Here is a 27,298-nt window from a genome sequence, read left to right as displayed (position 1 = left end):
TGTTGACTGTTTGGTTTGGCTAAAGACCAACATTTATTTTTTATTCTAAAATCAGATATAATCTTTTTGATCAGAAACAATCAGGAGGTTCTTCAGTATGTGCAGAACTACAAGCCAGAAAATGAAAACATCATTTTCTTTGTCTCTAGCTTTCTCACTATGATGGTTGTAGCCAGAGACCTTATGTTTGTTGTGTGTCCGTCCCATTCAGGAATGTCTTTAAACTGAAGGATGAACCGATTAAATTTTGATGATCAAAGGTCATTGTGAACTCAAAAAGCAAATTCAGTAATTTTCTCAAATATCTAGGTAAAAAAAAAGTCAAATGTAACTTCTTCAATATTCTTCAAGCATGTATTCTCCAATTATCCATCCACTCAGTAGTGTTTTTAGGGTCAGACTATTAACACAGCAAGAAGACTTAAGCTATTAGAACCATAGGAAATATATAACTAAAACAATATTACCGTAGTAAATATCCCCCTACACTTCAATTCAATTCAATTCAATTCAGTTTTATTTATATAGCGCATTTTACAATCAGAAATTGTCTCAAAGCGCTTCACAGAAACTCAGAGCGTGAGACCCAGAACCCAAACCCCCCTAAGAGCACTGTGGAGGAAAAACAAGGAAAAACTTTTAAGAGGAAGAAACCTTGAGCAGGACCCATCAACTTAAGGGGGAACCAGTCCTGCTGCCAGTCGGCCGGGTAGAGGAGGAGAAGAAGAGGGAGACAGGACAGAGAGGATGAAGGAAGGAGAGAGAGAGAGAGAGAGAGAGAACGAGAGAGAGGAGCAAACATGATACAAACATGATACAGTACAGAGCAAACATGACAGCAAGATGAAACAGTGATTATATTGTAATGGATATCTATATATATCGTCAGTCCATAAGTAGTGATAGTAATTTGATAGTAATCAAAGCAAAGATGAGCAGCAGGGGCTAGTGAAGTTGATGATGCAGGCTTTGGGACCTGCAAAGAGAGAGAGCGAGAGCGAGGCACAGAACTACAAGGAAGACAGTAAACACAGAGTATGAGACGATATTACCAGTATGAGCCAGACTGAGGAGAGTAGAGGAGAGGTCAGAGGGTGAGTTGGAAACTGCTCAGTGGATCATGTTTGTGCCCCCCCCAACAACGTAGGCCTAGGGAGAGTTCAGGGGCCGGACTGCAGGTCAGCATGCAGGTCTTGAGACCAGTGTGAGCCAGACTAAGGAGAGTAAAGGAGAGGTCAGAGGGTGAGAGGGAAGCTGCTCAGTGGATCATGTTTGTGCCCCCTTACTTACATGAAACATTGTCAAGCTTGACCTTTGAATTCCCCTCAGGGATCAATAAAGTAGTATATATCTATCTATCTTGATGTTCTTATCTCAGGCTGTTCTCTGCACTGTTTTGATCCTCCCACCGTGAGTTGATACTTTCTCTTTCCCCTGCAGTGAGACTGCACCGACATCTTAAGAGCAAAGGTTCATTTTTCTCCAAAGTCACGTCATTACATGAAAGTTGGATGCATGTGTGAAAGCTTGTGTAACTTATACAGCAGAGAACAAACATCCTCCATTTAGTTTCAGCTCCGTTAGAGTTTCCACCCAGGTGGAAGGTGACAACAACGGTTTAAGTCTTAATTAACATTCCTGAATGTGGTGATTTATTGATCCCAATAACAGAAATGAACCACTGATCCTCACAGCAATCACCAAATCCCAAATCCCCTGTGGGGATCAATAAAGTAAAGTCCTAATCTTAATTAAATACAACAAAATGCTGCACACACGAATAAGTCAAACGCTGCACTTACAGCACCTGTGTTTTGGGTTTTAATGGTAAGACCTTTATATGTTTTATTATTTGATTTTTTATTGGTTTTATTGCAGTGTTTCAGATTTTATTTTCACTTCATCGGTGGAAAAACTATGTGACATCATTTGGTCCATGTTTTTACCCTGTTCTTCTTCTATGTTAATTTTTAACATGTAATAAAAGGTGAGTGTGAGAGAGAGGGCGAGACGGAGAAAGGTTCCTCATGTATGCTGACGGTCACACAGCAGGGGAAAGTGAAAGTCAAAGTTACATCCAGTCACAATCACATACAATACATAATCACATACATTTTAACAGCGCAGCTGTGACAGCAAAGTCAGCAAGGACAGCAGAAGGATGGGCAAAAATCAGTCAAAAATCAAAGGTGAGGCTGTTTCTGTATAGATTGTACATTGCTATTATTTTATGGTGATGAACACAGAGAAGGTATTTTCTTTTGTTTGAATTTGTTTTGCATTAGCTGTTACGACTGAAACTTGAATATAATGTAATATCTATTAACAAACTGTTTTATAATCCTTTGATTTGACTTAAATATTGTGACTTGGATTCCAGAAAAACAACCTGCTCCTGCTCCTGCTCCTTGTCCGCGTAAGATCTGTTTATTATTATTCAGACTAATTTCCATCATTACTCTATTAGTCTGAATGATGTTCATGAATCTGTAAAATTCTCCTCAGTTCTTGATGAGCCATGGAGGAAGGTACCCTGGGGGTGAGTTTATAGTTTTGATGTTTTTGTGTGGTGGCACTTTGTTATGAAACGTCAGTTGAGACATTAATCACACTCAGACATGATGAGGAGAGAGACGACTGTTTGCAGACCTGTTCCAGATATGCAGACGGAAGTTAGCTCTATAATTTTCCATAACTGTTTGCTTCAAATCAACAATAAGAGCAGAATGAACCAACAGTTTGATCTGTAAAGAAAAGGTGTTTTGCGAGCTCGAATCAAATGTTGTTATAGTTGGATAACTGTTACTTATTGAAACAGGCAGTCTAATGTCTGCTGTGTGGAAAACAGCAGATTATAATGAGCTAGATCATTTTAATATTATTATATAATTAAATAAATTGTAATACTAACAATTAACAGTTTAATATTTACTCTGTACAATTATTTCAACTGTATATAAGGCAGCATTACTTCTGACTGAGTACACTAGTCTTCCTCTTATAGTTTAATCAACAGCAGATGGGGAGGCTGAAACAATTTTATTCGCTTTTTACTAGTCATGAACGACTTGTTCAAACCTCCAGGTTTATTTATTGACTCTGGACTCTCATACTCATATTGGCCATAGAACAAAGACATTCAACCTGGAAGACTTTATTTGTGTCCTATGTCAGACCACACTTCGATTGTTTTCAGCTGTTATTAGGTTTAGCTAAAGGTTTGTTCTTGTGACATGTGTGTGTATGAGTGAAAACCACCAGGCCCACATTTATTTTTTATTCTAAAATTATCTTTCTGCTCAGAAACAATAAAGATAATCTTCAGTATGTGATGGACTACAAGCCAGAATATGAAAACATCAAACACCTCAGAGTTCTTCTGCACGGCCCAGTTGGAGCTGGAAAGTCCAGCTTCATCAACTCTGTCAGTAACGTCATACGACGCAGATATGGGATTCCTGCTGCAGCCTCTGCAAACACCAGTGATACAAGTTTCACCAGAAAAGTGAGCTGCCTGACTATGTGTGATGGACACAATATGTTTGTCTGTCTTTATTGTAGTGGCTGTACTTTGAGTTTGTTAGTGTGGGTGGGGTTTTCTTGACAACATAATCTCTTTACATTGGCTCTTTACAGGAATTCTACAAAGTTGTCATGCACACATCATGCAGTCAAAAACTTGTAGCTTTCTACTATTATGACTGTTAATTACTCCTTGGGCACTAAATACATGGCCTATGTTCTACTACCTAGAAGAAATATTAACCATGTAAAAAAGAATATATCATCTCAAGGGATCAGTTATGAACTGGAACTTACACTCGGGAATGTCTTAAAACTGAAGGATGAACTGATTAATTTTTGGTGATCTAAGGTCACTGTGACCTCAAAAAGCAAATTCATTCACTAATTGTGACAACTTAAATATGTGTGACATATTCTTCAAGCATATATTCTCCAGTCACCCATCAGTATATCAGGATCAGAGTAACACAGGAAGAAGACAAAAAAAATACTGTAGTGAAATTTCAATTGTCGCCTCACACTTACAAGAAACATTGTCAAATATTACAGGATCATTGTTTGTCTTGATGCCAGTGATGACAGTGTGTATAACTGTGTTTTCCTTTGACTCCTTGATTTCCCCAGTTTATTTAGTTTCTATTGTTTTTAGAATGGATATGTTGTATTTCCTGTTTTATTTTGAAAATCCAGTTTTCCCTGTGTGCCTGTGTTTTACTTCTTCTCCATCTTGATTGGTTCAACTTGTGTCTTGTTAACCCTTGTGACTTTTCTTGTGTTTCAGTATGAAACTCATAAATTCCAGATAACAAGAAAAGGCCAGATGACATATTACCCTGTTTTCTTCAATGACGTGATGGGTATGGAGGAGAACAGTGGCATTTCTCTTGAAGAGATCGAACTGGCCATGAGGGGACATGTCAAGGAGGGTTACAAGGTACATCTGTCATTTTATTTAATCAGACAGACATACAACACAGGACTCCATCATTCATCTAAATACAACCAGTAGTCCTTCCTCGTGGAGCACAAGAGTGAGCAGCTGCTGTCCTAGGCCACACTTTATGTTAAAATGCATTTTTCACTGTTTTACAGTTCAACCCAATTACTCCACTGTCAGAAGGTGATCATTACTTCAACCAAGCTCCCTCTGAAGATGACAAAGTTCATGTTCTGGTTTATGTTTTATCTGCCAACATGCCAACAATTACACCATCCATTCTGCATATGATGAGCAGGGTCAGAGAGACAGCCAGTGACCTGGGTAAGAGCTCTTGTCATGATGTTGTCACATTTCTTTTTCTGGATGTCTTCACAATTCCAGCCTGCACTCACCAGACAAACTACAGCAGTGTTTTTTTTTCTTAAACTGATCAAAAAGAAAACAAAAGTTGGTTCAAGATAAGAGAAAAGACTTTAGACATAAACTCCCCCATTGGCAATATACCATTACAGTGATATAAATAACTCCTAATATGTAAACTCTCTTTTGATTCTATATTTGTATTGGTAGATTATCATTTTATATATAAATAGCTTCTCTTTTTTTTGCTTTCTGTATCTGCTGTTGCAAAAATGCAGTTTCCCCATTGTGGGACTAATAAAGGTATTCTTAATCTTAATATATTTGATTGTTCAATTAGCCATTAGTCTTCAGGTAATATATCCAATCTATCAAAAATTTCAAAAGCCATCATTATTTATGTCTGTGTGTCTGCAGGGATTCCTCAAGTGGCGATGATTACCAACATTGATACAGCCTGTCCTGAAACAGAAAAAGACCTGAAGAATGTGTACAAGAGCAGACATCTGCAGAAGAAGGTCAGTTAATGACATTCACAGAAACTAAATTAATTCATTTGATTATAAAAATATTTCAGATTCAGAGCTCTAAGCATCATTTTGTTTACATTCAGATAAAAAAATTCAGCTCAGACGTAGGAATCCCAATGAACTGCATCTATCCAGTGAAGAACTACAGCCATGAGATCGACCTGAACGATGACGTGGACACTCTGATCCTGAGTGCTCTGAGAAACATGATCAACTTTGGAGACGACTTTGTTAAGAAAAAAACAAATGTATAAACAAACTGTATAACTTGCACACAAGAAATAAATGCAGGAAGTGTGGATGAGTGAAAGCTCTGTATTTGAAAATCAGCTTGTGTCTGTAGGTGAGATCTGTATGTTATTTCTTTCTCTTTATGTTGTTCATGCACGTCACATGGTTAAATAAGATAAGATACAAATCATCAAGTTAGAGTTGAAATATGTTTTGAATTTTAATGCAATCGGCCATTTGTTTATCTTTATGGGTGGAGCTGAAATTATCTCAGTCAGGTGTGTCTGTGTTATCAGTTGGGTTGAAAGGCTGTGTCGGTTTCATGCATAAAGAGTTTTTTTGTCAGTGTGATTCTTTTTTTCTGTGATGATCATTAGAGATGGCTATACTGTGATACAGAAGAATAAATGAATGTTGGAGTCGTCTTTCTGTCCTGTGAGTTGCCACAGAGCTATGAAAACAATGGGTTTGGGTCCTACCACTTGACCCAAAAATTGTGCATCAACGTGACAACCAGACTTTCAGCTTTATGCTGTAAAAGTTGTAGCAACTGCACTGCTGCCAATAACTGTACAACTACTGTCTAATAATGTAAAGTTAATATGGTGTCACATTTTCCAGGTAATTGAAATAATCGATATGAATATGAAGTGAAAAAAAATGAAGTGGCACTTCCAGAGAACTGAAAAGCATGCTGTAAATGTTTTGTCTTTCAGATTTCAGTCTTCATGCAGGACCTTAAAATGAACATTTTTCATTTTACACTAGGATGCTCACAGTATTCTGGTGTTTATGTGTCATGTTACCTTTCTAAATTCTCCAAGCAGATGCAACATAAATCATTGAATACTCCACAAGTAAATATTATTAAAATGCTATTATTAATTACTATTAATAATTGATTATAAATAAACATCAAATCTTTTTTCGCCCATTTATTATTGTCCTTTTATGTCATGTAGGGTCATGTAGCCTAGATATTAACAGTATAATAGGAAGATATATAATATTGAACAATAAAATATCAAACACTTCCACCTGATCACCCCTTTGAAGTGCTACACTGATACACAAGTGTTACTGATCTCAGGATCTGTTATTATTAACAACCCACTGATAATGCTCATTTAGAAGCTGGCCTATTCTTGGTAGTGTTTTTTGTTTGTTTGAGAAGTATACAAACTAAATCAGACACAAATAAGTCTGGAAAAAAAACACAGAGATGATACAGGCAAACAGTACATGACAATGAATTACACTACACATTGTCCAGACTAGACAGGAATCTAGAATCATAGCTTTAGCCAGTTGTGTTGTTTTAAGCTCTTGATTTAATATGACCTGATTAAATGGGATACTTAACAAACTTAATTCCATTCCATTATGCTGCAGAAAATCACATGTATGGTGCAGCAGTCAGCAAAGTATGTGTTCTGTGTTCAGAGTAAATCTCTGCAGCAGAATGCACTTTAACATATCCACACATTAAACACAACCATTGACACCTTATCAAGGAATGGCCGAGTACCAAACGACCAAGAGATTTCAATTCCCGGGCGGATAACACTCCAGAAGCACAACCACCAACCCAACCACAACAACAACAAAAGAAACTAAAATGCATACAGTCCGAGCATATTTACTGTGTCTGTGTAACTTTTCTCGTATTTCTCTGACAGAATGAGTATTTAGTGCACATTGCAGTAATCCTCTCTGAGTCTCATGGATGAGAACAGGAACCTCCAACACAAACCTTGGATCTTCAAACCATTTCCTTCCTCCGAGTACATACTCCTCATCTATGGTGTGATGCATCAGCACCACAATGGCTGGTTTATTGTTGGATGACACTGAAAGGCCAGAGAGACAATTGTATAATATTCTCAAAGAGGAACATACAGCTGCAAACATGATCCCATTTAAACTCCAGATTACTCTCTCAGTACATCCCCACATTCATCACTTAATTCAACATTAAATATCTGAGGAATGACTTTGAAATGTCTAAAACAAATGCAAATGTACTATGTAAGTCCCTCTCCATTACCTGTGGGATGTCTCTTGACTGCTTCCACATCAGAGCCAGCACGGGATATGATTGGACAGAAGACGACGATGACGTCACAGTCCGCCAGGGATGATGTCTGCACCCATGTACACATTCCCTTTAATTTATCCAGTATGGTCTTATGAGCTCCGAGTGTGTCACCCGTAACAACAGGGTGAATCTTAACTATTTTCAGACACATCACAACTGACAATGGCCCCAACAGGTCGGTCACTGTGAAATGATTAAGAATAGTTAGTGTTCATTCATAAGATCAAAGATTCACTGCACATTAGCAGCAGACTCACCTCTTCAGTTTAACTCTACAGGAGTGGATGCTGTTTCTTCTAATGGGAGACACAGTTCAGATTAATTAACACAAACATTTGTTGTCTTCTGCACAGACCTCTGTATAAACCACCATTTCTTTTGCAAACTCACATCAGTTTGTCTTTTAAAAAATGTAATGGTTCATGTCCACACAATGCATTGTGGTTGGGTGATGCGTCTGATTTGCATAGAGTTGAGGACTTTGTTTGACAGTCACGATATATTTAAAGAATATAAAGAATATATATATATATATATATATATATATATATATCTTCACAAACATTCTGGCAGTTTTGTACAGACGTGCTCGTTACTCTCACACATAGAAACAATAGATTGCATTACATGATTGTTTCTAACAGGACGTGACTGCGTGGGTGTTTGCATAATATTATTTATTATTAGAATAGTATTGGAATTAAAGTAAGACGTTAACAACATTATATGTCACATCAGCATTAGGCTGGTAATGCAAAGAATTACAAATTTACAATACAAACAATACAATTCTAAATTGACGAGGAATTAGAATGATTTTATTTTATTCTGTTTCGATCAGGTAAAGTTTAATAAAGCTTTGAGGTGACACTCACCGACGAACTGATCAGCTGCGCTCGCTTTATGTGACTGTGTCTTTATATGATCTCATGTCTTTTCTATTCACAGTTTCACTTTCATCGCGTGACTTAGAAATTGTTTGGTTATCGATTTTGCGCGATAAAAGGAGGGACTTAAAGAAGACTGTTGATGTCGTGCACACTGTCAAAGCTGCGTGGCCTACATGTCTTCGGTTATAACTTAAAAGAAAGACTTATCTGAAATTTTAAAGTTTGTGAAACGGAAATGATCACAACTGTGGCCAGTCTGTCATACAGGCTTTTGTTTGCAGGATTTCTGTGCCTTAAGATATTTATGTTGCAAAGAGACTTAAAACACCTGCACTCACGAAACATGAGAATAGAATAGAATACAATTACATTATTCATTTTGCTATTGCAGCAGCAATATCCAGGCACTCAGCATACTAACATACATCTAACGGTAGAAATAAACAGTATAAACATTATTTACATCAAATAGGAATATAAAATACAAAAACAAACATCCTGTGACACAAGGTTGTTGGACATGTTGGCAAAATACACAATAAACAGTCTCCGCTTCAGTTCACACACAGAGCAGACGGACGTTTGCCTCGGTTCAGTGTTTTATTTAGCCCAGTATGCTTAAGTCTTATGTGTTCTGCTCCTCTCTTGTGCTGCCCTCTGCTGGTGTCATTGTGTCTACATTTTTTCTGTATTGAATGCAAATATCCCTGTTATCTATACGCATCCTCTTTGTTTTGAAAGATGCCCTTTGATTATTGGCTTTACTGGATTCTGTTATCATGTATTGATATTGATACAGAAACACTGTATTGGCCTCTGCACTCTCATGCTCACTCTCCCAATAAGCCCAAGAGTCCCACTTTGTAGAAACACTTCATTCTCAAACTCGAGCACAAATCCTTCAGTGTCTCTCCTTACACTGTGTCATGAAAAACAATGTCTACATACGGATTGTTTTACACAACACAAGTACATTTATTTAATCAATAAAAATTACTCAAAGCTGACTGTAAAGGGTGTGTGTGTGTGTGTAAAGTGTTATACAGTTGAATACAGGAATACTGGTGATTTAATGTGAAGAGGGAAATGACTCGATGGTTCTCTGCAGTATTACAATCTCTTTGACTGCTGTCAAGTAATGACAGCTCACTTGACAGCCAGTCCGTTACATCCTGCTTCTGAGCACAGCTGAACTTTCGTTGCAACCACAGTGAGGCGCAAGTCTGTAAACTAAACAAAGTTTCAGTGCATTTTGTTTTGGTTCACGCCCATTTTTACTAGTTTTTTTAGTCTCTAATAAATATGCCGAACATCATTGCTCAAGAAAACCATTGCCTCCTTCAGGTTCTTACCTGAGTTTAACGCTGGTGATGCTGAAAAACTCAACATATACGTATATCTAATAAATGCAATAACAAACAGTCAGTGTTTTGTATGGAGCCCCTCTGATGACAAAAAATAAATAAATGATTCTTGATGAGCCATGGAGGAAGGTATCCTGGGGGAGTGTTTTATTGTCACCATGTGCTTTCATACATGATTCTTTTTTATGATGTTGACTGTTTGGTTTGGCTAAAGACCAACATTTATTTTTTATTCTAAAATCAGATATAATCTTTTTGATCAGAAACAATCAGGAGGTTCTTCAGTATGTGCAGAACTACAAGCCAGAAAATGAAAACATCATTTTCTTTGTCTCTAGCTTTCTCACTATGATGGTTGTAGCCAGAGACCTTATGTTTGTTGTGTGTCCGTCCCATTCAGGAATGTCTTTAAACTGAAGGATGAACCGATTAAATTTTGATGATCAAAGGTCATTGTGAACTCAAAAAGCAAATTCAGTAATTTTCTCAAATATCTAGGTAAAAAAAAAGTCAAATGTAACTTCTTCAATATTCTTCAAGCATGTATTCTCCAATTATCCATCCACTCAGTAGTGTTTTTAGGGTCAGACTATTAACACAGCAAGAAGACTTAAGCTATTAGAACCATAGGAAATATATAACTAAAACAATATTACCGTAGTAAATATCCCCCTACACTTCAATTCAATTCAATTCAATTCAGTTTTATTTATATAGCGCATTTTACAATCAGAAATTGTCTCAAAGCGCTTCACAGAAACTCAGAGCGTGAGACCCAGAACCCAAACCCCCCTAAGAGCACTGTGGAGGAAAAACAAGGAAAAACTTTTAAGAGGAAGAAACCTTGAGCAGGACCCATCAACTTAAGGGGGAACCAGTCCTGCTGCCAGTCGGCCGGGTAGAGGAGGAGAAGAAGAGGGAGACAGGACAGAGAGGATGAAGGAAGGAGAGAGAGAGAGAGAGAGAGAGAACGAGAGAGAGGAGCAAACATGATACAAACATGATACAGTACAGAGCAAACATGACAGCAAGATGAAACATTGATTATATTGTAATGGATATCTATATATATCGTCAGTCCATAAGTAGTGATAGTAATTTGATAGTAATCAAAGCAAAGATGAGCAGCAGGGGCTAGTGAAGTTGATGATGCAGGCTTTGGGACCTGCAAAGAGAGAGAGCGAGAGCGAGGCACAGAACTACAAGGAAGACAGTAAACACAGAGTATGAGACGATATTACCAGTATGAGCCAGACTGAGGAGAGTAGAGGAGAGGTCAGAGGGTGAGTTGGAAACTGCTCAGTGGATCATGTTTGTGCCCCCCCCCAACAACGTAGGCCTAGGGAGAGTTCAGGGGCCGGACTGCAGGTCAGCATGCAGGTCTTGAGACCAGTGTGAGCCAGACTAAGGAGAGTAAAGGAGAGGTCAGAGGGTGAGAGGGAAGCTGCTCAGTGGATCATGTTTGTGCCCCCTTACTTACATGAAACATTGTCAAAAATAATATAAGATCCCTTTGTGTGTATTCATGTTTAATTTACACATGGAAAATGTGAAATGTGTATCACCTTTTCTTGTGTTACAGTATGAAACTCATAGATTCCAGATAACAAGAAAAGGCCAGAAGATGTATTACCCTGTTTTCTTCAATGACATTATGGGTATGGTGGAGGGAACTGACAGTGGTATTTCTCTTCAAGACATTGAACTGGCCATGAAGGGACACGTGAGCAAGGGTTACAAGGTACATCTGTCATTTTATTTAATCAGACAGACTTACAAGATACTTCAAGAGCTGACAGTTACTTCAAAATTTTAACATAATTAAAAATCTTGTTTAGATGGATGAGAAATCCAGATGAAGCATACAGATGCACAAATGCAAACAAACTCAGTTCCTTTAATGCTAGCCAGGGTTCGGTACACAGGTGATCAGTCGGCGTGGCAAAGGTACAAAAAACAAAAGGCAAAACCGTAGACAAGAATCCAAGCAGGGTCAATACACTAGAGAATACAAACACAGGGCTGAACACTGAAACACCAACAAAACTCACGAAAACCAACAAGCTGTAGAAAGGCTGTGACACTTGGATTACTCACAAGATGAACTGGTAACAAGAGGGAAACACACAGACTTTATACACAGGAGGGCGGGAAGACAATAGGACACAGGTGTGGCACATTAGGGCGGAGCAGGTAATCAACAGGAGGAGGGAACACACACGAGGAAGGAAGACAAAACACCAGAAACAAGAGGGAGAACAGTGACTACAAAATAAATAACTGGTAAAACTGGAACTAATGCAACAGAAAATGAACTACAAAATAAAAGACCTGGCTGAAACCATGACAACAGGAAGTGTTAGGCACTAAAGATTATTTTGGTCTGTGTTTCTACCACTGTCTGCATAAACATAAGGATCAGATAACATAATTTTTGCTGAATCAAACTAATAATGTTTGATCACAGTGATCAAGATACTCAAAGTTCTCATGTCATCCTTTCCAATCTTGGCTACTTCCTGCTCTACATTTTCCCATCATCCCCTCTTCTTTCCCAATCATTTGCCTCATTCATCAGCTCTTCACAATACTCCTTCCATCTTCTCAGTACACTCTCCTCACTTGTTAGCACCTCTATGTGTAATCACCTCTCTGACTCACTAACCTGTACAAGTCCTCTCCTGACCTTGTGTGTAACCTGGTGTATTGTATGCTTTCTGTTTGACCTTTGCCAACACCCCTTAACTCCCTTTTCACTGCAGTTCCCTGTATTCTTGTCTACTTTCTTCAGTCTTTCCTCACAACATTCTTCCTTTTTCAGCTTCAACCACTCTGTCTCTATCATTCCTCTCCTGTTCTTCCTAGCCAGCAGAGTCATCCTGCACACCACCATCTGGTGTGTGGTCTGGCTACACTCTCTCTGGCCACCACTTTGCAGTCAATAGGCGCTCTCAGATTTCTTTGTCTACATAGGATGTAGTCAACCTGAGTGCTCCTACCACCACTCTTATATCTTATATGTAACTCAAACTAAACTGTGATTTTCCTTCTAAAACTACAGCTATTTCCATCCTCTTAGCAAAGTCCACCACCACCTGACCTTCTTGGTTCCTTTTCCTCACACCAACCATGCCCATCACCTCCTCATCACCTCCTCATCACCTCCGTCTTCCTCACCAACATGCCCATTGAAGTCTGCTCTGATTACCACTCTCTCACCTCTGGGAATGCTCTCTATCACTCCAGAGTCTCCCTTCCTCTTCTAACTCACAGCCTACTTTACTACTTTGAACTTCAAACTTATTAGCCTGTCTGACACACCTAAAACATTCCTCACAAACTCCCCTTTTGGAGATGAACCTTTCTGTCTCCACTCCTTCTTCGAACAACAGCAGTCCTATTTCTGCTGGCAACCCTGTAACAGCCCAGGTGTTGGTCATTGTTAACCCTGGTGTCAATGCGGTACGGAAGCCTGAATGGTGATTTGCATGCTTATCATTTTGCATGATTGACCTGGGTAAGAGGTCTTGTCACGATGTTGTGGATGCGCTCATTCATCCAGGTCATGTTTAAATTGAATACACTGGACTTATGGCTTCCTCAGTTCTACCCCCACTACCCCCTGAGTGAGTCGGGGAAGTGTCGAAACATCTTCTGAAAAAAAAAAATCCATGAGTCCAGTTGCATTAATTTAAACTCTTGGTGTTCTTGTCAGGATGTTTTCACACTCCTTTTTTAATTTGTTCACAATTATAGCAGGTACTCACCAGAAAATACCTGTCATCTATCTCAAACTGTGATTTTTTCCTAAACCTGATCAAACAGAAAACAAAAGTTGGTTCATGTTAAGAGAAAAATACATTTTAGTTTAGACACTTTTACTATTACTAATTAATCCCAGAGGGAAATTCTTTACAGCTGTGTCATACAATGACTAGCAAGGCGCGCCACAGGCTATGGTGAAGTGTCTTGCCCACGAACACACAACAGTGACTAGGAAGGAGTCTTTCAATCTATTGAAAATGTCACAAAGCATCATTATTTATGTGTCTCTGTGTCTGCAGGGATTCCCTAAATAGCAATAATGACCAACATTGATGCAGCCTGTCCTGAAACAAAAAAGACCTGAAGAATGTGTACAAGAGCAGACATCTGGAGAAGAAGGTCAGTATCTGACATTTACAGAAAGTAAATGATTTAACTTTAGTACCAAAATATTTAGATTAGATTAAAAGCTCTAAGTATCATTTTGTTTACATGCATGTCACGTCCACAGCTCGTCTAGGGCGGATTGGGAGGACGTGCACTAAAGCAGTGGATTAATTTGAATTATTAAGGTGAAAAATAAAACCACTGGCAGGCGGAACTCAAGGTATTTATGTTTTTACTCACTGTTGTGGCGCAATAAAAAAAAAAACAGGTTTTCAAACAAAACCTCACAACCAAGAAAACAAAAACTACAAAAGTTGTGAAAAGAAAATCAAGCAAGAACCCTGCTGGGGAATTAACATTAGAGAACAGGGCAATCTTAGGAGAACACAAAACTATCCAACTCAAGGGATCATCACAACTATACAACAAACAAAAAACTACTCTAACAAGAGCGAAACATACACAAGGCACAAACAAACTGAAAACTACTCCACAGAGCGACTCGCTCACACAATAGAAGACAGCACAGCTCGGCTAAGTTTAACACAGTTTCCACAGATCGAATCTTATTCCTTTTTACACAATTCACACATGACATGGGGGAGAACAACCAGCACACACTACACAAACCAAGTCTCTAACAAATTCTCCCGACGAAGCGCAGTCTCGCGGGTCCTTTAATACAAGGCCTCGTCGTCACTCTTGTCCCATTGGTCAAATCGCTCCCAGACGAACCAATCAGGACGGTGTGCTGACGTTGCAGCAATTTACATACACAAAAATCACACACTCAATACGGCTTTGAGGAGAACGTCACTCACTCCCCTCCTAAGGACCTCAGGGGCCGTGACACCTCCCCCATCTAGAGTGACGTTCTCCTAAGAGTTAAACACAAGACACACAAAACACGAGACAAAGCATCGGCTATCACATTTTCAGTACCTTTCTTATGTACAATCTTCAGGTTATAGTCTTGCACTAACGTTGCCCAACGCATGAGTCTTTGGTTGTGGTTGTACATGTGACGCAAATACACAAGCGGGTTGTGATCAGTGTACACAACCAATTATTTTCCTGAGTCAAGATAAACTTCAAAATGTTGTAACGCTAACAACAATGCTAGGGTGAAAAAATGTAACTTATGTTACTTATAAGTCACACTTATGTGTGACTTATAAGTAACATAAGTTACATTTATGTAGAGGAACTAAATCCAGAATATGCTATATTCTAATCTACCATATATTGAGAGGCAGGGACAAATGAGTCAGTCTCAGTTGCAAGTCTTGACTAAGGTCAAGGAACTAATTGAGGACCTTTGGCTGATATTGACGATGTTCGCAAAGTGCAGGTGCAGGAGGCTAATTAAAGAAATAATTACATTAAACATTAGTTTTTTTGTGAAAACAAAAATTATGAAACATTTTATAATCATTTCTTTACCATAATATCTATAATTTTGGGCTTAACCATATGTGTGTGTGTGTTTTCACAGACCTGCTTCTCTATTGCCTACAGATATTAGCAAGTGCTCTTTTTATTGTAAAAATTAAGATGGGCATGTGTTGGCAGCTTGTGTATAGCTAAATGTGAGATTTCAAATGTTGATGAAGATTCCCATTCATCCAGGTCATAATTTGTAGAGAAGATTGAAGAAAGGCATCTGGACTTGAATAACTGATGAAGCTGCTTGGATGAGCAGCAAAACTTCTTCAAGAAAACTGTACAAGTCCATTTCAAATGTTGTTTCCATGTAGTAGGAACTGTGACATTTGGTCACCGCGGGTACCTTGCAACACTAAATGCCTCCTCACTCACTCACTCACTCACTCTGTGACTAGCAAGTGTTGTTGTTGTTGCTAATCAGTGTGCCTGCACCAGCAGGGTATTATAATTCTTTACCTCTTCTTGTGCAAGTATGGCAGGCTGCCCTATTTAGCGTAATTCATTACTTAAGACACTTCAATTTCACAGAGCAACACAAACAAATGTAACTCCATATAGATTAGGATAGGTTTAATAGCTATTCTCATTTTTAGAAAATTCTCTCAGGGAATGGGTCTGGAATTCATGTAAAGTGCAATAAAAGAAGTTTTAAATGGAAAGTGTGTTTTTGTTGAAATGAATTTAATAAATATATGAATTTCAAATCCATTAAAACAATTATCAAAATTACCAAAAAAAAATCCTTTCTGTCTTTATTATTTATTATATCATACAGATATTGACAAGTATAACAGGGAAGAAACCGGATATATTGAACATATTTAATATCAAACAGTTCTGTCTTCTGTCTCTGTGAGGCACTACAGAGCTATGACTACAATTCAGAAGTACACCTGTATTTCTCAGTAGTTTTTTAAAATGATTCATTAAGATGTATACAACAACTAAATTAATTCAGACATTAAAAAAACAATTAAAGAGATGATTACACATGCTCACTGAATGACATGTATGGCTGCTGTGCTGAATACTCACTTTATATGGGTCTGCAGAGTGGACTGATAATATGAATGCTGCTCTGAGAGTGGATCACATCCAATCAAGATGTTCCACACATAAAGTCCAATTCTATAAAAATGAATGCTCTGTAAAAGCAGGATGTGCAGTGATTTGGTCATGATGATGAAGACGATAAGCCAGAAGATCCATTTATAAAACAGGACATTCTTCCACTTCAGTTAATGTCTTCGTTAGTGATCCCACACTGAGTAAATTTAAACTTATTACAGGATAAGTCAGGTGCCAAAGACATGAGCATTACACTGGTCAGCCATCATTCTAATGATTCAGAAAAATATTGTTTACATTATCACAGTTTGGTATAATAACAAATCATCTGATCATTTTGTTTCCTGTTAAGTGAAATCTAAAACCCTGTGCTGACACAGTGTCTCACTATTTGCGGCGATTGCGTAACTGTGTTTTTAACTCATGTTGTATTTTACTGACAGCCTGTTTATTTTGTGCACATTTGATTAATCCTCTCTGAGTCTCATGGTAGAGAACATGAGCCTCCAACACAAACCTTGAATCTTCAAACAATTTTCTTCTTCCACTTGCATACTCTCCTACTGCATACTCCTCATCTCTGATGTGATGCATGAGCACCACAATAATTGGTTTATTAGTCGATGACACTGGAAGGGAACAAAGAAATATCAAATGAACACAAATTTACAGTCTTATACATTATCACACTAAAACCACATTACATGTCTAAGGGATGTTTGAAATTAAATGACAAAACAAACACACATATCTCAGTGACCCTCTGTACATTACCTGCTGCATGTCTCTTGACTGCTTTCACATCTGAGCCAATACGGGTTATGATTGGACAGAAGACAATGATGATGTCACATTTCTGCAGGGTTGTTTCAGTCAGTTTTGTTTTCTTCTTCACTTTTTCCACTATGGCATCATGAGCACCGAAAGTCTCACCAGTAACGACACAGGAGAATCTCACTGTGCGTTGAATAATAGTATAGTTAGTATAATAGTATAATAATATATATAGTTGAATAATAAAAATTCCATTAATGTCTACACATTTATATTACATTTTGATTACACATATGCAGGCAAATTCACCAAATTCTACATCATGTAAGACATTTTTAACTTCAGCTGCACAGAGACAATATTTGTGATGAATAATACAAGATATTCAGATACATGTGATGCAGTAAATATCTCCTAATATAGATAACCTGTTCTTGGTTTCTTTGAAGGTAAACACAACATCACTGTGGAGGATTGGACTTTTCTTGATCAACTCTTCAGCACCTGCAAAGCAAACATACATTTACTGAACACTATCACATGAATACAGACTGTGTCAGATCTTACAAGAGGAAAGATCAAAAGAAAAGAAAACAACAAACAAATGTAAATAGTTGTACATACATGGAACACAATCTTTGATTTCAGACTTCTTCAGTTCTTCCAGGATCTTCTGCCACACTTCATTCACAGCCATCTGCATCTGAAACGGTAAGTAATATTATTTTCATTGGTGGAAAGTAATAAAGTAAATTCACAGGTACTAATTTGGTATTTATACTTCACTGAAGTATTTCCATCCTGTCAGGTTAAGAAATCAACCCTCTGAAATGAGTGAGGTATCGCATTATGGGACACGCCCTCCATACTGTCCCCCAGAAGCCTTTTTAACTCTATGCCAGAACTGACTGACTGCCTGCTGCCCAGATGTGGGACTTCCTGTTTAGAGCATCTGTGAGTGACACAACCCACCACTGAAATGGTCTCATGTGCTGGTGGCCAAATAGAATAACAGACAATAGGGTGAAACACACTTTGAACTACAGCATCTCCCCATTGCAAAAAAAGTGCCAGACAATGGCTCATGTTTTGCTCTCTGGGATGTGCGAGACTGGACAGATGTAACCACCAGGCTGTCTCCTGAGCCACTAATAGCCCCATAGACTAGCAACAGCGAGGATGCATTCAGGGTCCTCACAAACATAGCCACTGTCTTGTCGATCCAATTCAACACCCCCTTGGGCAGGGTTCTTTGCGGTAAGAGGACTGCTCCAGGACTGGTTTGCCTCCTCAAGGCACTCAAGGAAATATCTGCTTGGTGGGGAATTTGGTGCCAGGGAGCCTCTTTCCTTTGTAGCTAGACGTAAGCGTCTCTATCAGGGTGTCAGGCCAAAAGATGCCCAGATTTGCAGCTGCTCTCTTGCAGACTTCATGCAGGCCCCTGCTGGTGGTCAGATTTGGGGATCCGCTGAGAGTGTCACTCACCTTCTCAGGCTCTTCTTACTTATCCCCCTCAGAACCAAAGATAATGCACTGCTTCTCAGAAATAGTTAGCAGGTTAGCAGCATTGAGTTGGTCGCCTCAGCTTGCTCCTGCAGGGATGGTGTTTCCCTGTGTGTCTTCCATCAACTCCTGTATGCCAGCCAGCATGATAGGTTTTGTTGGAGAGGTGTGCACAGTGCTTACACGACATCAGGGATTCTATTGTGTCCTGGGCATGTTACAGCCCTAGACAGCTATTACATACTGCAGTATCTACCCCAGACATCTTGTTACCACACATGCACGTCTTGGTCGGAAGCTTGTCCTTGTCCATGGTCCCTTCCCAATCAGCCCCATAAGTAAAAGAAAAGTAATAGGCAGTTGATAGAGTGACCAGTTGTGGCATCTATTGTTTGGAGACAGACCAGCTACTGACATAAGATCTTTATGTCCATTTAAATCTAAATGCTCTTTCTTACATTTTCTTCAGAGATCAGAGACATCAGGACTCATCATTCAAACCAGCAGTTATAAACTATCAAGTACATTTTCTTACATTTGTGGACGTCGCTAGCCCTATTTTAGGGGGGCTTCAGCCTCCCTAAAATAATCCAAAGCCCCCCTATAATTTGGGGCAATATTTTATTTATTATTAGTATCTTGATATTTTGGAGTTGACCATGTCGTATACGACACGAGGGCATATGTCTTACAAAGTTGCTCATATATCAGGAATGGTAATAGCTATTTAGCTATATACTCAGTATCCAATCGGACCATCGAGTGATATCACAAGGGGCTCAAATATCCAATTGTAGAGCGTTGTGCCTCCGATGTGGTGTAACGCTCGACCATAATTTACAGTCTACGTTACCACAAAAAAACAAACTAGGGACGTTACCAATTTCAATTGTTTAATAAAAAAAGAAAAGACCAACTTGGATAACTTAAATTTCACTGTCAACCACAGTGTCCTGTTAAAGGGCTTGCCCCGCAAAACAATACACTCCCAATAAGGAAACAAAGGTTTTTTCCTATTTAAGTATTTCTCACCCAACAAAAAATTCCACCCCTTTCCCACAAAACTCTCAACACAACAGGCAGTCCAAAAGGAGGCCAAAGGCACATCCTACTAAGAGAGAAGAAAAGAAAAAGAAAAATGTCCGTTTTCTTATCTGGTGGGTGGCAATGTCCATTCCAAATTAAAAGGTCCCATAAATCCCAAAGTCTTTCAAAAGGTAACAAAAATAAAGTCCAAAATACCAGTTGTAGCAAAAAACGAATTAGAAGCTTCTCCCTCACTCACCCTGGACACCAGGGGTTTCCATCCAGGCTTTGTGGTGAGGTGATTCTCTTCCCAGTCTTTATCCTCACTTCAGGCTAAGAGTCCCTTCTTGTGTAGTTTCGCTGGGGTCCACTTTTCCCAGAAAAACCCCCATGGGCCCTGAAGAAACACAGACCTCCTTCCTTCCTGGTCCTCAGTCTATCTCTCCCCCTCCCAAACTTTTCTCACTCGCCCTTTTTCAAATCTAAGCCCCACCCAGCTAACCTGCATGACACAGCAGGAAACAGGAAGGAAACGTACATATACTCATGCACATACATTTTCTCAGTTTTGTGGTGGTGCCACAGATCCCCCCCTTTGCCTATGGCATCTAGAAGGAAGACCCCAAAGAAAGGTTTGACATTTACCACATTAACCGTATCCTGTTTGCCTTTTTCCTCTAACCACCTGACTTTATAGTTAACAGGCCCTAGCCTTTTAATAACCTGCACTGGGCCTGTCCAATGTGGTGCTAGTTTTGAAGAAAAATGCTCAGAGGCTTTAGATATGGGGTGCGCCCTCACCCAGACCAGGTCTCCCTCTTGGAACTGAGCAAACCTCCTGCGGGCATTATACGACCTGGCTTGTCTGCTTTGGGCTTTTCCCATTCTCACTCTGACCTCTTGCGCCATCTGGTGCTGTCTCTCCAGCAGAGTGTATTGGGACTGAATAGGTGTGGGTGCTTGAATGAGCCTCTCCAAAGGCCCTTTCAAGGCCCTTCCAGTCATGAGCTCTGAAGGTGAATGTCCAGTGGTTTCATGTTTGGCTGTGTTGATGGCAAACCGGAATTCTGGTAACCATTTGTCCCAGTCTCGGTGGTTGTTTTGGATGAAGGAGGCCATCATGGCCTTCAGCGTCCGGTTGACCCTCTCGGTCAGGTTGGTTTGGGGGTGGTAGCTGGTTGTTAGTTTTTGCACAATCCCCCATGTTTTGCAAAGTTCTACCAGTAGGTGACTCAAGAACTGAGGCCCACGATCTGAGACCAAGTATTTAGGTACACCCCACCGGGTGAAAATTTCATTTTTTAAAACTTGGCAAACTTTGGGGGCCTTGCTGTCTTTCAGTGGAAACAGCTCCACCCATTTGGAAAAATAGTCCACAACCACCATCAGGTAAGTGTGCCCTTTCCTGCTTCTGGGAAAAGGGCCCATAAAGTCAACTCCAACCATCTCACCAACTTCCCGCACCACGGTTGATTGCAGAAAACCTGTAGGCTTGGAGTTCTCTGCCTTGTGCTGTTGACAGATGGAGCAGGCCTTTACATGATGCCAAACATCCCTCCTTACTGTCGGCCACCAGGCCACATCCAGGATTTTCAGGAGGGTTTTTAGCTGTCCCAGATGGCCCCCTACTGGCTTGTCATGGAAATATTGAAGGAAAGAATTAGTCAGTGACCCAGGAACAACCACCTGATATTTCTTTCCCTCCATCTTGGAAGGGACCGTCCGATACAGAACATCTTGCTGTACTTCCCAGCCAATCCGATCGTCAGGGAATGTTTGGGACCCAAACTTATCCTTTAATTCCTTTACGTGTTGATCCTGCTGCTTAAGTTGTGCCACCTCCGCCAGAGTTGTGGGGAGCTCCCTGCTGTGATGGCCATCCACCCTGGAAGCAGCTAGTGCCATCACACTCTGTTGCAGCTCAGTAATACGTGACAAAGCATCAGGCACAGCATTCACACATCCCTTCCTGTAATGAACATGGAATTGGAAGCGCTGTAGTCTCAGAATCCACCGGGTTAATCGGGATGAGGTCTTGGGATTGCTGAAAGCCCAGACCAAGACCGCATGGTCAGTGAAAACATCAAAAGTAACACCCTCCAAGTAGTGTTCCCATTTCTCCACTGCCCACACCACAGCCAGACACTCCTTCTCAGAGGTAGAATAGTTTAACTCTGCCCCACGGAGCCCCCTAGAGGCATAAGCAATCACCCTCTCTCCCTCTGTGGTGGTTTGGGTCAACACAGCTCCCAACCCCACGTCACTGGCGTCTGTATGAACCTGAAAGGGGAGGGACAGGTTAGGTTGGGTGAGCACTGGTTGGCTCTCTAAAGCATCTTTTAGCTTTTTCACAGCCTGTTGGCATTCTGGAGTCCAGTTCCAGGCCTCCCCTTTGCGCTGAAGCCGATTAAGGGGTGCAGCTATGTCAGCTAAATGTGGTATAAACTTATGATACCAGCCTACCATTCCTAAAAATCTTTTCAGTGAGGGGACGTCTGAAGGGGTGGGATACTGTGACACTGCAGCAGTCTTATCTGGATCAATAGACACTCCTTCTTTGGACACTATATGGCCCAAAAACTTCAGTTGAGATTTGAAAAAATTGCATTTCTTCAGATTCAAAGTTAGATTAGCCTGATGTAACTTACTGAAAACAGCCTCCAAGTCTTTCACGTGTTGCTGTGGGCTAGGTGAATACACGATTATATCATCAATGTAGACAAAACATAATCGTCCCCTCAGGTCCCCTAGGACCCGCTCCATCAGCCGCTGGAATGTTGCCCCAGCATTTTTAAGACCAAAAGGCATTACCTTGAAACGGAAGAGGCCAAAGGGAGTCACCACCGCCGTCTTGTCCTTGCTCTCCTCGTCCATTTCCACCTGCCAATATCCAGACCTCAGATCCAGAGTGCTGAAACACTGAGCCCCATGCAGAGACTCTAGAATGTCATGGATTAAGGGCATAGGGTAAGCATCTAGGGGTGTCTTAGCATTAAGGCGTCGGAAATCCACACAGAAACGATGGGAGCCATCAGGTTTCTCTATCAGGACTACAGGCGCCCCCCATGGAGAGTGACAGGGTTCTATGACCTCATCTTTCAACATCTTTTCCACCTGTTCCTTGATGATTTCCTTTTTCTTTGGGGAAACCCGATAGGCTCGGGTTCGAACAGGAACATTGTCCACGGTGGGGATGGTGTGTTTGATGACGTTGGTTCTGCCAATGGTGTCGGAGCAGACCGAGGGCCATTTCAGGGCCAGGGGTTGTATCATCTCTGGTAAAGCCTTCAGCAGGTCACAGTGCGTGGCTGGTGATTCCTGAAAAACATCAGCTACAGGGACAATGGGCATAGAGACATACAGATTCACTCTTGCTGCAGTTTTTTCCTCGACAGGAGCCCATGTCAATCGGCCAGGGTCCCGATTGATGAAAGGAAAATATGTCCACTTCCCTTTGACTTTGAGTCCATATCTGCGTGTGGCCACATCTATTTGAACCCCTGTTTTAGCCATGTAGTTCAGCCCTAGGATCAATGGGAAAGCCAGGTGCCGGTCATCCATTATATAAGTGTCCACCACCCACACAGTCCCATGCCACAAGTAAGCAAGTTTCACCATCCCGATGGCAGTGTGGGCTTTCCCATCTGCTAGCACAAAAGGGCGGTTAGCGCCTGCTTCCAACCGTTCCCCCCATCTGGTTAACTGTTGCCACAAACTGTTTTTCATTAGAGTGAAGGTACACCCGGAGTCCATGACGGCTTCTCCTCCATGACCCCGAGTTTCCACCTGCACCACCAGCAGATTGGGAGTCTCAGCCTCTGCTAACGCCATGTGATGGGTGACTAAGCCTTCGTGATCTTCTCTGAGCTTGGAGGTTTGCTTTTTCTTGTGTTTATCAGGAACCTTCTGACTGTTTACCTTAGCCCAGTAATCCTTTCTAGACGCCCAGTCTCTTTCTACCATGGAACCAACCTTTACTAGCTGTTCCACTGTATGACATGTGCCTCTCAGACTGCTGACTAAGGATGGATTACAATTGTTCATTATTCTTCGAACCATCTCTGCCTCGGTCATTTCGGGTTTCCACTTCAAGCATAAAGCCCTATAATCATAGGCAAAATCCCTTATACACTGATCTGGAGTTTGAACTAGAGATCTTAATCTCTCTTCAACCTCGGACATGTAGTCTGTGGGCAAAAAGGCACTCAGGAAGGCAGCTTTAAAGTCCTTCCAGTCTCTTATCTTAGCCTTTTCTGCCAACCACCAACTCCCAGCTGGACCTGTGAGAACAGCTGTCAAAGAAGCTATGAGCTCTCCGTGAGTCAGAGGTCTAAGAGATAGGAAATTTTCACACTGTTCTACAAACTTGAAAACTTCCGAGGCTTCCCTGTTCTCCCCAAACGTAGGAAAGGTGAGTCGGACAGGGGGTGTAGTAAGAGGTGAGTGTGAAAGAGAGTCACCCCTGGCAATTCCGCTGACATCCAGGGACCACTGAGGAAGGCCTGGAGAGCAGGGACTACTAGTGGCTTTCAGCTGAGTCAGTTCTCTCCGCCATTTTTCATCCCTTCTCAGCATGCAGTTAATCACATCCTGTTCCATCTGCTTCAGAGACTGTTTTAGCGTGCTCTCCAAAGCTTCGAATCTTTGGTCAACATATTCCCTAAAACCCAATTCTCTATTTAACATGCTCTCGCTGGAGGCGTGACAGAGTTCCTCCAGCTCAATGACTTTATTTTGAAGTAACTGCACGGAGTGGGTGAGTTCACCAGCCTCGCTACGCAGAGCAGCTGGGGCATTCTCGCGCTCACAGTCTTCTCCATCGTATCCATCATTATCGTCCTCCAAATACATGTCACTCAGGAGAGAGGATATTTCAGCCACTGGTTCTCTAAAAGTGACAAAATGCCTGTTTGGGGGGGAAAGCCTTCTTCTTGGGCTTAACTCGACTTCCTCTCTCTCTCTAACCCGATCTGGAGATAAAGAGCCAGGACTGCCCTGAAGCTCAATCTGCTTCCCCTCCGCCATCATGCACAATGTTTCTCACCAAAAAAAAATATGAAGCCACTTAGACTACTCACTCTAACCAAAGTAACGTCCCCGTACGGGCCACCATCTGTAACGCTCGACCATAATTTACAGTCTACGTTACCACAAAAAAACAAACTAGGGACGTTACCAATTTCAATTGTTTAATAAAAAAAGAAAAGACCAACTTGGATAACTTAAATTTCACTGTCAACCACAGTGTCCTGTTAAAGGGCTTGCCCCGCAAAACAATACACTCCCAATAAGGAAACAAAGGTTTTTTCCTATTTAAGTATTTCTCACCCAACAAAAAATTCCACCCCTTTCCCACAAAACTCTCAACACAACAGGCAGTCCAAAAGGAGGCCAAAGGCACATCCTACTAAGAGAGAAGAAAAGAAAAAGAAAAATGTCCGTTTTCTTATCTGGTGGGTGGCAATGTCCATTCCAAATGAAAAGGTCCCATAAATCCCAAAGTCTTTCAAAAGGTAACAAAAATAAAGTCCAAAATACCAGTTGTAGCAAAAAACGAATTAGAAGCTTCTCCCTCACTCACCCTGGACACCAGGGGTTTCCATCCAGGCTTTGTGGTGAGGTGATTCTCTTCCCAGTCTTTATCCTCACTTCAGGCTAAGAGTCCCTTCTTGTGTAGTTTCGCTGGGGTCCACTTTTCCCAGAAAAACCCCCATGGGCCCTGAAGAAACACAGACCTCCTTCCTTCCTGGTCCTCAGTCTATCTCTCCCCCTCCCAAACTTTTCTCACTCGCCCTTTTTCAAATCTAAGCCCCACCCAGCTAACCTGCATGACACAGCAGGAAACAGGAAGGAAACGTACATATACTCATGCACATACATTTTCTCAGTTTTGTGGTGGTGCCACAGTGGTATATCAAAGATGTCTTCTGAAGACAAGATAAGTATTTCCCCTGACTAGCTGAGTCATCTACACGTCTGAAAAGTGGCTCTGAACGCAACAATAGACGCGTAGCGGACTGTTATCTCAGCCGGAAAGAGCATTTTTCTGCATACCCCTGTTATATACTGTTATTCACTGTTATTTCTTACTGGAAACTTTTTTTTGTGTTTATATGTTTTGTTACGCTAACCCAGAAGTTACGTCGAATACGAATACAGTCAACCCTAGGACGTCCATGCTTACATTTATGGAATTATTATTAATGGAATCCCCTGTTCACATTAATTACTGTAATAATGCTAACACTCTTATGTATTAAAGTGCAAAGTATCACATTGTCACATCCGCACCTGCAAAGCAAACATACATTTACTGAACACTATCACATGAACACAGACTGTGTCAGATCTTACAAGAGGAAAGATCAAAAGAAAAGAAAGCAACAAACAAATGTAAATAGTTGTACATACATGGAACACAATCTTTGATTTCAGACTTCTTCAGTTCTTCCAGGATCTTCTGCCACTCTTCATTCACAGCCATCTGCATCTGAAACAGTAAGTAATATTATTTTCATTGGTGGAAAGTAATAAAGTAAATTCACAGGTACTAATTTGGTATTTATACTTCACTGAAGTATTTCCATCCTTTCAGGTTAAGAAATCAACCCTCTGAAATGAGTGAGAATGCTCTTTCCGGCTGAGATAACAGTCCGCTACACATCTATTGTTGCGTTCAGAGCCACTTTTCAGACTTTTCAGACATGCTTACATTTATGGAATTATTATTAATGGAATCCCCTGTTCACATTAATTACTGTAATAATTCTAACACTCTCATGTATTAAAGTGCAATGTATCACATTGTGTATAATTAAATTCAATTGCGTTTGTATAGCGTCTTTTACCATCAGAATAGTCTTTGTGTTTTACAGAGATCCAGACCCTGACCCCTGAGGAAACACATGAAGGCAAAGAGTGGCAAGAAAAACTCCCTTTTAACAGGAAGAAACCATGACAAATCAGAAGAGACATTTGAGAAATGTTATTTCAGTATTACATTTTGACCTTCTAAAACGGATGAAAAATAAATTTGGTTCAAACACAACAAACAATGTTTGTGTCTACAGAGCCAGTGTAAGCAGTGACTCTATAATAAGACTAATACATTACACAAACATAAAACAGCAAATGTTCATGCACGGCATGATATGTCTCGAAATATGAGGAGTAAACTACCTGCAGTTCTTCGTCTCTTCCGCTTCCCTGCGAATACTTCTTTACAATAAGATCCTGCTTCTTTTCAGTTTCACTTTCGTGCAACTACGTGACTTCAGAAAATCCTTTATGTGACCACGGTCTCACTGCAGGAACAAAGTAAAATGTAATCCACTCGTTGCTGCAAAGAAACATAAAGTCATTTTGGTAGTTGTGGTCGGCTTTCAATCATT

At 40.5% G+C, this 27,298-nt stretch overlaps 3 protein-coding genes and 3 long non-coding RNA genes across 5 annotated transcripts in view; 3 read left to right on the top strand and 3 right to left on the bottom strand.

Moving 5' to 3' along the window:
* LOC114426624 (uncharacterized protein DDB_G0283697-like) overlaps positions 1-27,298 on the top strand; it is a 403,048-nt gene that overhangs the window by 195,014 nt on the left and 180,736 nt on the right. The window lies entirely within an intron of this gene.
* LOC114426642 (interferon-induced protein 44-like) overlaps positions 1-27,298 on the bottom strand; it is a 114,838-nt gene that overhangs the window by 62,249 nt on the left and 25,291 nt on the right.
* Positions 2,120-6,010, top strand: LOC114426645 (interferon-induced protein 44-like). Its single transcript, XM_028394181.1, has 8 exons — positions 2,120-2,189; positions 2,381-2,416; positions 2,506-2,539; positions 3,304-3,505; positions 4,307-4,459; positions 4,618-4,786; positions 5,243-5,343; positions 5,439-6,010. Exons 1-8 carry the CDS (start codon positions 2,162-2,164, stop codon positions 5,607-5,609), a joined length of 894 nt encoding a protein of 297 aa, XP_028249982.1. The 5' UTR covers positions 2,120-2,161; the 3' UTR covers positions 5,610-6,010.
* LOC114426674 (uncharacterized) lies at positions 6,507-8,616 on the bottom strand. The gene is made up of 4 exons (XR_003669372.1): positions 8,560-8,616; positions 7,942-7,980; positions 7,634-7,867; positions 6,507-7,436 (listed from the first exon to the last, which is right to left on the bottom strand). It is a non-coding gene; the product is annotated as an uncharacterized LOC114426674 (long non-coding RNA).
* LOC114426680 (uncharacterized) lies at positions 16,341-27,288 on the bottom strand. The gene is made up of 6 exons (XR_003669379.1): positions 27,087-27,288; positions 26,319-26,397; positions 18,003-18,081; positions 17,807-17,882; positions 17,379-17,561; positions 16,341-17,233 (listed from the first exon to the last, which is right to left on the bottom strand). It is a non-coding gene; the product is annotated as an uncharacterized LOC114426680 (long non-coding RNA).
* On the top strand, positions 17,400-24,728 carry LOC114426686 (uncharacterized). The gene is made up of 3 exons (XR_003669386.1): positions 17,400-17,467; positions 20,474-20,480; positions 24,718-24,728. It is a non-coding gene; the product is annotated as an uncharacterized LOC114426686 (long non-coding RNA).

This window comes from Parambassis ranga, chromosome 21 (assembly GCF_900634625.1).
Source record: "Parambassis ranga chromosome 21, fParRan2.1, whole genome shotgun sequence".
NCBI classification, from domain to species: Eukaryota; Metazoa; Chordata; class Actinopteri; family Ambassidae; genus Parambassis; species Parambassis ranga.
The sequence above is the reverse complement of the archived record's forward strand: the minus strand, read 5'-3'. Positions and strand labels throughout refer to the sequence as shown.